This window comes from Brienomyrus brachyistius, chromosome 16 (assembly GCF_023856365.1).
Source record: "Brienomyrus brachyistius isolate T26 chromosome 16, BBRACH_0.4, whole genome shotgun sequence".
Classification (NCBI taxonomy): Eukaryota; Metazoa; Chordata; class Actinopteri; order Osteoglossiformes; family Mormyridae; genus Brienomyrus; species Brienomyrus brachyistius.
In genome coordinates this window covers 1,156,538-1,172,190 of record NC_064548.1, presented here as the reverse complement: position 1 = coordinate 1,172,190, position 15,653 = coordinate 1,156,538, and the positions used below count along the sequence as shown (strand labels likewise).

General features: G+C 42.5%; 1 protein-coding gene across 1 annotated transcript; it reads right to left on the bottom strand.

Annotated features, from left to right (window-relative positions):
• Nucleotides 1-10,608: 10,608 nt before the first annotated feature.
• Nucleotides 10,609-14,353, bottom strand: LOC125709969 (uncharacterized). Its single transcript, XM_048979068.1, has 2 exons — nt 12,979-14,353; nt 10,609-12,235 (listed from the first exon to the last, which is right to left on the bottom strand). Exons 1-2 carry the CDS (start codon nt 12,984-12,986, stop codon nt 11,518-11,520), a joined length of 726 nt encoding a protein of 241 aa, XP_048835025.1. The 5' UTR covers nt 12,987-14,353; the 3' UTR covers nt 10,609-11,517.
• Between the last annotated feature and the right edge of the window lie 1,300 nt (nt 14,354-15,653).

Sequence of the window (15,653 nt, the reverse complement as noted above, 5' to 3'; positions counted from 1 at the left end):
GTCATGTGTCCATGACTCTGTTGTTATACTTGCTCTCTATTTCACCCTTTGGTATGGATCCCTTTGTCCTCTTAAAACGGTCATACAACTGGAACAGCTGGACTAGATTTCTTTCAATCTGGTCCTGTCTAGATGTGTTAAATTCAGAATGTGCAACAAGTGCAGAAAGACTGGCTGAGGTTGACACCCCAGGTGTTTGATTTGACACCAGTGATGTCGCTTCTGCTACAACTATGTCTGAATTTTCAGACTGTCTCATTAATATCCTTGCAGCTTGATGCAGAAGTCTGGCTAACTTTGGAGACTCGCCACTGGGAAAAAATGCACAATACAGTATGTACTCAGTTATCCAGACATAATTAGTCTAATGTCTGTTTCAGCAAAGAGTAGCTGTAACTGGTGATTGTGATCTCACACACTACTAAAACAAAAGTTTAACGAATAATATAGCATTAATAAAATAATGTCATATTAAAGTGAAAAAAGTACTTTTAAATCACATAGCTTTCTAAATTTTAACGTCAAGATATAGCAAGTTCGACCCAATGAAAAACATAACTTCTAAATACTAAGAAGTGCAGGGTGCTGACTACTTGTCATCTACTTAGATTTCCAAAAGGCTTTTGATGTTGTCCCCCACAAGAGGCTCCTACTTAAACTCAAAGTGACAGGTATTTTAGGTACCGTAGCGACCTGGATTGATAACTGGTTAACAGATAGGAAACAGCGAGTAGTTATAAGAGGCACAATGTCACAGTGGGCTTGCGTTCATAGTGGGGTACCGCAGGGTTCGATTTTAGGACCACTATTGTTCCTAATTTACATAAATGATATGGATACCAATATATACAGTAAACTGGTGAAATTTGCAGATGACACCAAGGTGGGTGGTGTAGCAGATACTGAATTAGTGGCTCAGCAGCTACAGCAGGATCTTGATTTAATTAGTGACTGGGCCGATACCTGGCAGATGAAATTTAACGTCGATAAATGTAAGGTACTCCATCTAGGGAGCAGAAATATAAAGTACAGGTATTTCATGGGTGTCACTGAAATAAAGGTAGCTGATCATGAGAAAGACCTTGGTGTGTATGTTGATGCTTCCATGTCCCATTCTCGCCAGTGTGGGGAAGCAATAAAAAAGGCCAATAGGATGTTGGGGTATATCTCCAGGTGTGTGGAGTTTAAGTCAAGGGAGGTAATGCTAAGATTATACAATTCCTTGGTGAGACCTCACCTAGAATATTGTGTGCAGGTTTGGTCACCATATCTTAAAAAGGACATTGTGGCCTTAGAAAAGGTGCAGCGTAGGGCTACAAAAATGATTCCTGGTCTTAGAGGAATGTCATACGAGGAACGGTTACTTGAGCTAAATCTGTTCAGTCTCAAGCAAAGGAGATTGAGGGGGGACATGATCTAGGTATATAAGATTCTAACAGGTTTGGATGCTGTTCAACCAAATAGTTACTTCAGCATTAGTTTAAATACACGAACTCGTGGCCATAGGTGGAAATTAGCGGGAGAACATTTCAAGCTGGATTTAAGGAAGCACTTCTTTACGCAGCGTGTAGTCAGAGTATGGAATAGCCTTCCTGATAATGTAGTGCAAGCTGAATCCTTGGGTTCCTTTAAATCAGAGCTAGATAAGATTTTAACGACTCTGAGCTATTAGTTTAGTTCTCCCCAAGCGAGCTTGATGGGCCGAATGGCCTCCTCTCGTTTGTATAGTTCTTATGTTCTTATGTTCTGATTACTTCTGTTGCTTAGTTCGATGTTATTTTATTTCCAGGTGTGATGTGCCGAGTATGAAGCTATTCGCCGCATTATAAGTATGAAAAGAAGACAGAATATCAAAAATATCGAGGCAGAATTAATTCAACAAAGTATCAAAAATATTATTCAAGAAAATGAAACACTTCTTGCGACTGAAGGCGTCTGTCGTCGAAAAGCGAAGCATTACTGTCGCCTTTAAATGATGTCACATTTGCGACGTTTTACAGGAGGTAGTTAATCTTAACTTCAGGTTTGTCTGTAAAATATCATAATAAACAAGTAATGTGAGTTTTCAGTTTGCTTAAAGCAAGATAAATGAAGTTACACTTCCTTTAAAATGAAAGATTACAATCCGTGGCAGAGGGGCAGTTTGCAGCACAACACCGGCATTAAACATCAGCATAATTAAAGCCAAACTAAATGAGTTTAGCGTCATTCGGTAATCACATAGCACAATTATATAACTTAATACATACATATAATGTAAGGACTTCCATATATTGCTGACCAGGAAAAACTTTAAGTTCTAACACGCTGTCAGCGCGTGCCTCGGTGTCCCCACAGTGCACCCACAGTCCTTTGCATGCACCGGTGCGCCCTTAAAACTGCAGGAGCCTTCTTACAGGCATGATTTTTATGATCGCGCATTGCATTTGTTTGACTTTATTAGGCTAAAACTTTTGTTCTAACTCAGACTTTCAGTTTCATGATGCAGGCCCCAGGTGCTACACAGTTAATGGTCCCTGAGTGCACCACAGCTTTCGCTATAAAACAATCTCTCTACAGCCATATTTGGGGGCTGCCACAGGGGTGGCCAGAGGTTTCCAAGGAGGGATGTGGCCGCCCCTTGGAGGCGCCCTTGACATTAAGAGGTGGGGAGATACAGTATATTGTCACACTGGGCCTCCTGACCCTTTGGGCCAGTAAGGCCAGTGTCTCTCTCCGGTAGGCGATCACCTCTTTATGGTGTCTTTCATACTGCTCCATCAGGGCTGCCGGTTCCTCCCGGATGCCCCTCAGAACAGATATTTTTTCCACCTTCAGACCTGAGGAGCTCTTCACTACATTGGCAGCGAATGTTTCTGCACCAGTGGGCTTGAGTGCGTGGGGGGAAGGAGGGGCGTGTGGTGACAAGGAAGCAGGATGGTTGGGGTTTGGTGATCTACCAGACTGAAAGGTATTCTGGGGACTCAGGGGACAGTGTCGCCCTGATGTAGAGGGGCCTATAGGAGGGATGGCTGATGTAGAGGAGCCAGGTGTGGAGGTGCCACACATTGAGGAACCCTGGTGATCACACTACAGGGGGACAAATGTTGGTGGGCCAAGAGGAAGTGGCTGGGGAGTAGAAAGCACAGATGTCTGGGAGGTGGGTAGACTACAGAGATTTATGCACCCCGGGACTCCCTCAAGTGCTTCTGAGATCTAGGATGGCCAATACTCGGTCCTCCCCAGGAGTGAGAGAATGCAGACTGGTGCTCCCCCCAGCCCACCTCACCTGCTCCCTCCAGAGTGCTGCAACCATCCTTTTGGTGATGCTGACATCGTCCCTGCACTTCCTCCTCATACCCTCTGCCAGGCGGCAGCAGCCATGGCCCGCAGAATGTATCTTTTTTCTTTTATCTCCTGCTATATATTTTCCTGATATATATTTGTCTTTTGCAAAGTGCATCATGGTATAGGAAACGTACCCCAGAGCAGGACTTCAGACTAAACCATTTTCGGGAAGGGTAGGTGTGCTTGGGGTGAAAAAACTTTACATTAACTGGTGAGATAGATTAATTTTATCTGTACTTTTTTGAATATGAAGAATTATATTATTTTGGGGGATATCTCCCTATTTTAATGCTGGAGGGAGCCCCTCCCCCCAAATTTATGCCTGACCCACAAACCCACACACTGTTCACAGATGAGAACAGCGCAGACCCTGCACGGTCATGTTTGGCAACTCCTTCCAATTTTATAGCCCAAACCAGGAGTAAAAGATGTCGAAAATCAGACCCTTCATAAACTTTTCTATCTTCAATGATACTCCATAATGCTGCTTAAAATGAAGCAATGCACGCACAAGTTAAAGCTCTTTTCGTTTTAATGAATGAGGAAAGAAATAGTTTTGGATAAAGAAATGAATTAGTCTTTTTTTTCCATGTGAGCATCCTCCTGCAGCCTTTAAATATGGAAAAGTGGCTGATGGATGGACTTCTGAGTGAAACTCATTACCCCAAATTTTCTTAAATTGGCTTATATATTTACAACATGGTGACTGCAACAATAATGCAATGCAATGCAATGCAATTTTATTTATATAGCGCATTATCACAACATTACATTGTCTCAATGCGCTTTACATTTCTGCCACGTAAAGACCCCCCAGTGAGTAAGCCAAAGGCAACGGTGGCAAGGAAAAACTCCCTAAGAGGAAGAAACCTTGGGAGGAACCAGACCCAAAGGGGGGGCCCATCCTCCAGGGGCCAGCAGAAAAATCAAACAAAACAAGAATTATATAGTTTAAGCTAATATGCAGGGGAGGAAGGAGAGGCATCCGTGAGCCAAGGGCAGGCAGGCTGGAGGGTAGTTGCCGGAAATGGAGGTAGTGGTCTTGCAGGCAGCAGAAGCATAAATTCCTCGATGTTATGGTTCTCCAGGCAGCACACCCCAGAAGGGGTGGGGGAGGAAGTAAGAAAATAGTGTATTAGCCAGAGTTGAGGAAACTAGAGGCAGTGCAAGCAAAATGATTGAGTGCAATATTCATCTAGGCTCCGGCAGATCTGGCTATAGCAGCATGAGAAAGAGGGAGAGACAGGCGGGAACACAGGCATGGGGACTCCCTGAACATCAACACTCTAGTGAAAGGCTAGAGCGACAGCACTGACGCATCAGTTTATCCAAAGCCAAGGGCACCGATCCCCACCCAGCTCTTCACCTCATACTGTTAGTCTAATTGGGAGTGAGCAACCAGCTGGAACTAGAACTAGGTTTCCTATACGCTAAACTATACAAGTGCGTTTTTAATCTAGACTTGAATAGCGAGAGTGTGCCTGAATCCCGCACATCCCCCGGGAGACCATTCCACAGCTGCGGAGCTCTGTAAGAGAATGCTCTGCAGCCTGCCGTAGTCCTGTCTACTCTAGGAACTAACAGATATCCTGCTCCTTGTGATCGAAGCAGGCGAGAAGGGTTGTAAGGGACCAGAAGATCATTAAGATATTGTGGTGCAAGGCCATTCAGAGCTTTGTAGGTTAATAGCAGTATTTTGTAGTCAATCCTAGATTTCACTGGTAGCCAGTGCAGGGAGGACAGTATAGGGCTAATGTGATCAATTTTTTTAGTTTTTGTGAGAACTCTGGCTGCTGCATTTTGTACTAACTGAAGTTTATGTAAGGATCCAGATGGACAACCCGAAAGGAGGGCATTACAGTAGTCCAACCTGGAAGTTATAAAGGCATGTATTAGTTTCTCTGCATCTTGAAAGGAAAGCATCTTCCGAAGCTTGGCTATGTTCCGTAGATGGTAAAATGCTGTACTGGTAATGCTATTTATGTGAGCACTGAAGCAGAGGTCGGAGTCTACCAGGACACCAAGATCTCTGACCACTGTTTTAAACTGAGTAGGGAGGCCGCTAGGGTTGGGGTTTACAAACTTATTACGAGCATCCTTAGGACCGATTAAAAGAACCTCAGTTTTTTCTGTATTTAACATGAGGAAATTCCTTGCCATCCAACAACGAATGTCTAGCAGACAGTCGGCTAAGGAAGAGAGCTGGGATGCGTCGCTAGGTTTGACAGATAGATACAATTGTGTATCATCAGCATAACAATGAAAATTAATACCGTAGTTTCTAATAATGTTACCAAGTGGTAGCATATATAGATTGAACAGTAGTGGGCCCAACACTGATCCCTGTGGGACACCATATCTTACTTTAGTGGCTTTTGATGACTCATTGTTTACATGGACAAACTGGTAACGATCAGTTAAATAGGAACGAAACCACAGGAGTGCTGTCCCTTTAATGCCAATCAATGTTTCCAGCCGGTCCAGAAGAATATTATGGTCTACAGTATCGAATGCTGCAGTTAGATCCAGTAAGAATAATAGCGATATACAGCCACGGTCGGAAGCCATAAGCAAGTCGTTCATGACTTTGACTAAGGCCGTTTCTGTGCTATGATTGGGTCTGAAACCAGACTGATATAGTTCGTTAGCATTATTTTCCTGAAGAAAGGAAGACAGCTGGTGAGCAACAACTTTCTCCAGAATTTTAGAAATGAAGGGAAGATTTGAGATGGGTCTATAGTGTCCTAAGTCACTAGGTTCAAGATTTGGCTTCTTTAGGATAGGTCTAATAACAGCCATTTACATTCACAAAAAAGATATAGGAACATATCCAAGCCTAAGAGATGAGTTTAACAAGTTTAACAATGTGGTGCTAATCAGTGGTGTGATTTCCTTAAGTAGACTGGTGGGTATTGGGTGAACAAGGCTAGTAGTGGGTTTGCCAGAGGAAATTAACTTAAGGAGTTCTGTCCGTACTACAGGAGAGAAACATTCAAAGGTGTTACCATTAGTACTAATAGCACTAGCACTAACAGAAGATTGGTGATTGTGTGCAGCTGTGGGCGTGCTAGTGATGGTATGTCTAATAGTAGTTATTTTATTATTAAAAAACGCAATAAAGTCATCACTCCTAAGAGCTTCTGGGACTTGTGAGTTTAACATTGAAGGATTCTTTGTTAACCTAGATACAGATTCAAACAGGAATTTAGGATTGGTTTTGTTCTCTTCTATTAGTTTAGAGAGATACACAGACCTAGCAGTCACTAGTGCTTGTCTATACTTAGACAGGCTCTCTTTCCAGGCAGATCTAAAAACTTCTAGTTTTGTTGACCGCCATTTGCGTTCTAGCTTGCGTGAAGCTTGTTTAAGTTCCCGTGTACGGTCAGAGTACCAGGGGGCAGGTTTCTTATCTCTATGTTTTATTTTCTTGAGTGGCGCTACATGATCAAGAGTGGTACGAAATGATTCCACCATGTTCACGGTTACCTGTTCAAGTTCATTTACACTTGACGCTTCAGAGGTAAGGTTGAAGGACTGTGGGAGCTGATCGAGAAAAGTTGCGGCGGATAATGAGGCTATAGAACGTCTAGTATTGTACCTCTGACCTGGGGCCTTAGGGGGGTTATGTTGTATTTGAAATGTTAAAAGGTAATGATCCGAAAGTAGAGGATTCTGAGGGATAATTGATATGTGTTCTACCATGACACCATGACTAAGGATCAAGTCCAGGGTGTGGTTACAGGCATGAGTCGGCCCAGTTACATTCTGATGTACACTGGCAGAGTCAAGAATGGTTGTAAATGCTTTTGTTAATGGATCACTATCGTTTTCCATATGAATATTAAAATCACCAACAATCACGGCCTTGTCGGTAGTAACCACCAAGTTTGTTAGGAAATCTGCAAATTCCTTAAGAAAATTGCTATAGGGGCCAGGCGGTCTATACACAATAGCAATGATGATTGGAGGTGTAGAACTACACTTAGATATGCTAGCAAGACTAAGAATAATAATTTCAAACGTGCTAAAGCTATAACCACTATTTTCATGCACTCCTAGGTCGGTCTTAAATATTGCAGCAACCCCGCCACCTTTACGATTGGGTCGAGGATTATGCTTATAACTATATTCAGCTGGAGTGGATTCATTTAGTGCCAAGAACTCGTTTGGTTTAAGCCAAGTCTCAGTAAGACATAGGGCACCAAGATTAAAATCAGTAATGATTTCATTTACGAGCAATGTCTTAGGTGCCAGCGATCTGATGTTCAGGAGTCCAAGTTTTAGGTTTACATTACACCTACTATCCAGAAGTGAATTAGGTCTAATTTCTCTAAGGTTTTTAAGACATGCACTACGGTGGAATGAACCCCCACGATTAAAACCGCGGGGAACAGACACAGTCTCAATAATATGAACCTTGGGTGACGACTTTAAGCGACTAGCAGGCGGTCGGTTAAGCCGGTTTGCCTGCCGCCTTGGCTTGGCTCTGGTTAGTCAGCGATCTGCCTTAAGACTACGAGCTATGCTTTTTGACAGGAGATCGGCGCCAGCCCACGAGGGGTGAATACCGTCCCTCTTCAAAAGCCAAGGCCTACCCCAGAGCGTCCGCCAATGGTCTATATAACCCACACCATTTATCGGGCACCATTCCGACAGCCAGCGATGCAGCGACGATAATCTGCTGTATATTTCGTCGCCACGTCTAGCAGGGATGGGGCCAGAGCATGTTACTGACGCGGACATCTTCTTCGCAAGGCTGCACACCTTTATGAAATTTGCTTTAGTGATCTCCGATTGCCTCAATCGGACATCATTAGTGCCGACGTGGATAACAGTATGCGAATACTTACGTTTACTCTTAGCCAGCACTTTTAAGTTTGATAAGATGTCGGTCGCTCTGGCACCAGGGAGACAATTAACTACAGCTGCTGGAGTCGCTACTCTCACGTTTCTTAACATAGAATCGCCGATTACCAGAGCACTTTCAACAGGCGGCTCAGTGGGTGTTTCACTGAGTGGGGAGAACCTGTTGGAAACGTAAATGGGTGAATGGTGCCGGTGTGAGTCCTGTTTGGACTTACGGCTATGCCGCCGGGTCGTCACCCACTCGCCTTGCTGCGAAGGCCCTGCTGCCGGAGCGGGGGGAGACTGGCTCACTATAGCAGACATATCCGGAGCCGCTAACACTGCGTCAATAAAACTCTCACTCTCCTGAATCTCCCGTAACGTCCGGATACGTCCCTCTAAGTCTGCGATCTTCTCCGTCAGCCTGGCAACTAGCTGACACTTATCGCAGACAAACGTACCACTAATGACGGGAGAAGAATAACTAAACATACTGCACTCGGAGCAAACGACAGGAGCCATAGTGATATACTTATACTTACGTTTAGCGGGGAAAAACTCCGGGGGCAGAGGCGATTAATCCGTCGTGCTTTGGAAGATTATCAAGAGACTACTAAGCTTGCCAAGATTTTCCTGATTGCTTAATTCTAATTATTATTTAGGTAATAGCTATGGTTTAAAAGTTCGCGCGGTAGCAACCAGTTTCGTTCACGCAGGAAATGCACCGTCAATGAAAAAGATGCAGTTTTAATCCTGCTCCTGCTCCTAATACACCTACGACTGTGGTGTTCTACCTAGAGCACCACTAGAGGGAGCTCACACATTCTATTGTACTTGCCACAGTAACAACAGTGATGTATAGGAACAGTTAGAAGCCGGTAATTTATATATAAAAAATGTAATTTCATTAATCTGAATGGGTGGGCCCAGCTGTCAATCCCACCCAGGCCTATCCATAGCTCCGCCTCTGTGTCAGTCCATCTCTTTGCAGTCCAAGTTGTACATCTACCAATCTGGACAGCAAATTTACAACCGTTCTGTTTCGGTGGTTATATTTAAGGAATGTCACATTAGTAAATTCACGCTTTACATGAACATCTGAAATGGGCAGAGACAAAATCTGCAGTACAGGCAGACCAATGTCTTTAAAACTCCTTTTTCCTTCAGCACCCTCATACTGCAAAACCTCAATCCAAAGTTCTCCATGTTGTTCATCTCTGTGAAACTGCAACAGGAGAGCTCTCTCCACTGGTTTTCTAATTCACCAAGGGAACAGGAAAGGCCCTCTTTTGGTAGGCTGCCTACTGCAGGTAATCTTACCCGGGGATGTAGCATCTCCAGCTTACTCAAGTGACTCTGGAAGTCGCATTTGATACTGTGTCCGGAAGCAGTCCATGCTGCGCTTAGGAATGACGTCTGTTTCAGTGTAGAATTGACTGTAAATTCCTAGCAAAAAAAACTGCCAGAAAAGTATTGCAAAATTGCTGTTAATCACTGTAAAACCCCCAGCTCCATGGGTGTCCCTACAGGTGGCTGCCCTTTGCTGCCAGGCTTGCTGTCACCTTCGTCTGTGCCCATGTGTCAAGTAGGGCAAAATGGGGTAGGTGAAAATAGAATTTCCCCAAGGGGAGTAACAAAGTACCTTCATTTCATTTAGAAAAGAATTCCAAAATGTCTTTTACAGGTTTTGTCGTATGTAAATTACAGCAGTTGTCTTTTTTAAACAGAAAAATAACAATTAACTAATCTAGTTTAAAATGTTATCATGTATTCTATTCAAATTATTGAAGTTACCTGGCAACTGGAATTGGCAAATACTATTGATTCCAATGAAACATTTGAAACCACAAAATCACATGAAGAAAACGTACGCTGACCGTTACTGAAACGACCTGGTATCTGTTTCATACCTCACTTTACAACACACAGGACTTTTTTTTAACAATTTAAAGGCACAAGTTATTTTACGTCATGGCCAAGCCACCTTTGCTAGTTTAATGGCAGAAAAATAGTCAAAGCCAGGCGCCTGGTCCACAAGGGATGTACTCAGTCACTGCTGTGTTTATGCTTTAAACATGCTATAAACTAATTTTTTCTAACATTTTCTTTAAGAGCTAGGTGCACTTGCACCTTGGTGGATTGCTATTATATTTGTGGATTTGCCAGGTAGAAGAAAAGAATGCTTCTCTACAGAGATACAGAAACAAATCTGCTTGTACACAATGTGAAAGCGTTTGAGCAGACCATGTACAACAGCAGGATTCCACCAAAGTAGAGGTCTGCATTCCCGTAGAATCCATGGCAATTAAGTGCAGGGCAGGACAAACTTTCATTTTTGAATGCAGGAGCACAAGGGAAGTGACTGATATGCTCGCAGTAAAAAGAATGAAACAAGTGCTTTTTGTTATCAAACAATTATTTATTTGCATGAGTAAATATAAAATTACACAACAAAGTATAGCACGATATCACAACATTACATTGTCTCAAAGCGCTTTAGAGCACCCCCACCCAAAGCCCCCAGTGAGTAAGCCATAGGCGACAGTGGCAAGGAAAAACTCCCTAGAAGGAAGAAACCTTGGGAGGCACCAGACTCAAAGGGGAAGCCCAAACCTCCAGGGGCCGGCAGGGAGAGTGAAAAACACACACATCAGATAACTGCAACAGGTATTCTTCTACATATCCTATACATATGCATGGTACAGTGGTTAGCACTGTTGCCTCACACCTCTGGGAACATTTATCCATTTTCTAAAACCGCTTCTCCTGTTCAGGGATGTGGGGATCAATTTGCCTTTTGGAACAGGCGGTCAGATGGATCCCAGAGGCTACAGGCACGAGGCAGGGAACAACCCAGGATGGGACACCAACCCATCACAGGGCAGGCTCACACACACAGATCATTCACACACACACACACACAAAACACACACACAAAAACTCACCATTCATTCACACACCATTCATAAACACCATTCACACACCAGTCACTCACACAGCATTCACTCACACACACACCATTCATAAACACCATTCACACAGCATTCACTCACACACACCATTCATAAACACCAGACACACACCAGTCACTCACACACCATTCACACACACATAGACCATTCACATACACCATATACTCACACACACCATTCACTCACACACGCCATTACCACTCACACTCACATGCCATTACCTCACACACACCATTCACACACCTGTCACTCACACACACCATTCACTCACACGCCATTACCTCACACACACCATTCAATCACCACTCATACACACACACACACACACACACCACTTACACACACCATTCACACCCATCATTACCAAACACACTCACATACCATTGACATATACCACATTCCCATTTGATGTGGACACCTTCACACTGCCTGCTTCTAGATTATTTATGTTCAGGTGTTCCACTAATAATTTGTCCACTTTAGTTCCAGCAATTTCCCAATTAAGAGCATTCAGCTGGAATTCACTGTCTACAACCTCTATCTCCACATCCATAATTTCCAATTCAAATTCTGAATTAAAACCCCTCTCTGCAGTCTCCTCCAATTTGACCTCTCCAATTTGTATTTCGACAATTTCAAATTTATCATTTACACCATCTAGCTCAAACTGGCAGAGGTCGACCACTACGGCTCCTATTTTCAGCCTGTCTTGGTGGTCATCTGCAGGCTTTATGGAGACTGTCCTTTCATTTAACAGAAAAACCTCTAACCCATGCATGTCTAACCCCTTATCCCTCCCAGGCTGGTTGATGGGTGGAGTTGCTGGGGAGCACTCTCCTTCTTCACCCCAGCAGATGATCTCATCCCACTTGTCCCAGGCTGCCCAATACACATCATCCGTCCAGCTAACTGCCTTGGCAATTGGCTTTCGGGTGTGTGACACGATGGAACGGTCAGCCTGGTCAGAGGGTGATTCTGCTGGGGAGCACAGCTCTTCCTCATCTTCCCAGTCAATCACTTCCATCCACTTGTCCCAAGTTGCCCAGTATCGATCGTTGCTCCAGCTGACAGCTTTTGCAATTCGTTTGTTTCTGAATGAGGAAAAACACACAGGCAATACAATAGAGCTGTCAGTCACTCCTGGCACATGGAATTCAGTTCTGCACTGACACCTTCGCAATGAACAACTGCATTATAGCATAGGAAACTAGTTAACTTTCACATACAATTTACATATAATCAAGAAAGAAGCCTGGAACAATTTTAAATTTTACTAAATGGCAATATACTGATTTTAGTCACCAAACAAACTTTTCAGGTCTTGCTTCACTACTTTTATCTGTGTTTGTTGCAATACATCTGCCCTCTCCTGGTCTGCTGGAATATCATTGCTGTAGGCAGCACCGAGCGCAACCACCCGCATCCTCTTCCGAATGCAACATGAAAGCGCGGGAAAGCGCACGTGCAAAAGTGAAATATCATCTAGACTTTGCGGCACAGGAAACTAGCCGACTTGCACATAAAATTTAAATATAACCAACACAGTAGCCCGCAACAATATTCACTTTATTTAAAAGCAATGAACTAATTTACTCACAAGCAAGCGCAATTATTTACTTAAGCGCAGTAAAGCGCACGCGGAAAAGCGAAATATCAACTACACTTTGCGCATAAAATTTAAATATAATTAACATTGTACCCCGGAACAAAATCACTTTATTTAAAAGCAATATACTGACTTTACTCACCAAACATATTTTAATATACATGCAAATTTGACAGATACTAAATAAGAAAAATTATCCGATAAAATGGGAGCAGAAAAGCAACGTACCTCGTCATCTTGGTGCAGAAAACAAGTGAAGCTGCGTCTTTCAAACCGGCAGTGTCCCACGTGCCGAAGAGTCAAATGTAATCAAGCAACACGGCCCACACAATTAAATAATAACATCATAATAATTATAGCTCTTGTATAATTATTCTATATATTATTCTATAATTAGAGGAACAGACTTTTATAAGTTAACTTGTTCACCGAGAATAGTATACAACACCGTAAGCATATAACCCTTAAAGGATGATTAATTAAAATTCGCACATTCATCCTGCATAACATAAAACAATGACTTAAAGAGACTTAATATGAAATGAACGCTACTGTCCGAGGGCATTTATCTCCACAAATCGCTATGTAACATAATGTCTTAAATACTCAGATTTTCAGAATGACAGAATCTTAACATTTAAAACTTTGTTTTGCGATACCGATACGTAGTGATATTGGTATGTGGAACAACGTTATGTTACACACGCCTCCCACAATTCAAGAAGCTGTAGTTAGATTAAGAGCGTATTCACAATTTACCCGTTTGCCTTTTACCGTGACTGAGCACGATCCCCCACCCCAGCTGGTCTGCATTCCCCACATTGCAATTAACGATCCTGGCCTCAGCGCTTTTGTTACCGTGGGACTTTGTTATGTTGAAGAAAACATTAGAAGGAAACTTCTGTCGCACAACTGAATGAAATTTATGATTAATGCATGGCAGCATTCTCCAAGTACAGTGGGACGGACTCCCCAACGGACCGAGAGTGCTTGTGATGTAAAATACACTAAGATAATTCAGTTCCTTTAAAGAGCGGTTCTTTTAATACTCTGTATTATAATTTTTGTGTGCTGTCCCCTTAAAAAGCATATCACCAGTATTCCTTATTCAAATTGTCCCATTAAAAACTACAGTCCCCAAACGTCAAATTGCATGCTTCTGCATGTCACCTACACTTCATCCTCAAAATCAAAGCAGTATTAACACAAGCGACATGTGCCATCACTTAAAGCCAATGTAACTTTTTTAAAATAAAGTCTGTTTCAACTGGATTTTTACCTAAGTAAAACAACCATTTTATGTTCTATTTATCTTAAAACTACTGAAACAAATAATTGGCTACAATGCAGTTCCGCTGTTTTGTTTGGCACCGTAAATTATGTCCTGCATTCTGTGGAAAAAAATGAAGGCTGAGGAATGTTACGTAACACAGTTAAAATGCAAAAGTTCTCTCTGGTGTAATTCACTGCATAAAACCATGGTCTTAAGTGTGGTGTCTTCTTCATAACACTCCCTGACTTTTGTATCCGTGACCATGAGATAGGGTGGGCTGCTTTTCTTCCTTCATTTTACTAGTGTTCCTCCCTTTCCTCCCAGCCTTGGCTGGTGGTTCAGACAGCATCACCTTCTTTTAATGGACCCAGGTGTCATTTATTTTGAAGTGCAGAAAATGTTCTAGCAGAGGTCTTAGACAATTTCTGAATTACACAGAACTCTGACTTCTTCTGAAGCTGTGAGAAATTGTTCATCTGTAATTGTTGCATTGATATTTGTTGATGTGCGTGTGCCCTCCTTGAGCAGTAAAGGGGAGATCACATGCAGAGCTTTTCTTAGTCTAAATAAAAATAAAATATTCTCTTCATATAGTCTGGAAGAGCCAATTAGTTATTTCTAGAAAAATAAATAGAGCCAATGAAGGAACCAGATGTCACAGTAACACAGGTCACTGTCTGTGGTGCTGGGTGTTGGGCTGGCGCTGAAGAAATAGGATAACTGGCCAAAGTGTCCGTGTGCCTCCACTGATTACAGGACATTAGTTAACAGTAATTAGCAATCACTTATAGTTCTCATTTATAATGATGTAAAATTATAAATATATATATATATCCATCCATCCATCCATTTTCCAAACTGCTTATCCTACTGGGGCGCTGGGGTTCCTGAGCCTATCCCAGTTCCCAATGGGCACGAGGCAGGGAACAACCTAGGATGGGGGGCCAGCCCATCGCAGGTCACACTCACATACCATTCACTCTCACATGCACACCTATGGGCAATTTAGTAACTCCAATTAGCCTCAGCATGTTTTTGATTGTGGGGGTACACCGGAGTACCCGGAGGAAACCCCACGAGGACATGGGGAGAACATGCAAACTCCACACACATGTAATCCAGGCAGAGACTCGAACCTGGGTCCCAGAGGTGTGAGGCAACAGTGTTAACCACTGCACCACCATATATATATATGTAAATATATATATATATTATGGACAAAATATAATATGATTTAATGTATCCCTTCTGCTCTTAAAAAAGCGCAATATGTCTGAATGACGAATATGTCTATTACGTTTTAATAATCTTGTTAATATTTGTTTACCTTTTTTTCTGTAATCACTCTATGTTAAAGAAATTTTTAAATCTAGCTGTGAAATTGATGATGCTGTTGTTATTCTGACTGTCTGAACATAAGTGAGGGGATGGATGCACTATTCTATGGAGGCCTCTGAAGAGAATAAATTATCCCAATATTATATTGAGAGAGATGATTAAATCAGAGCTAGATAAGATTTTAACAACTCTGAGCTATTAGTTAAGTTCTTCCCAAATGAGTTTGATGGGCCGAAAGGCCTCCTCTAATTTGTAAATTTCTTATGTTCTAAGACATACAGTACTGTGTGAA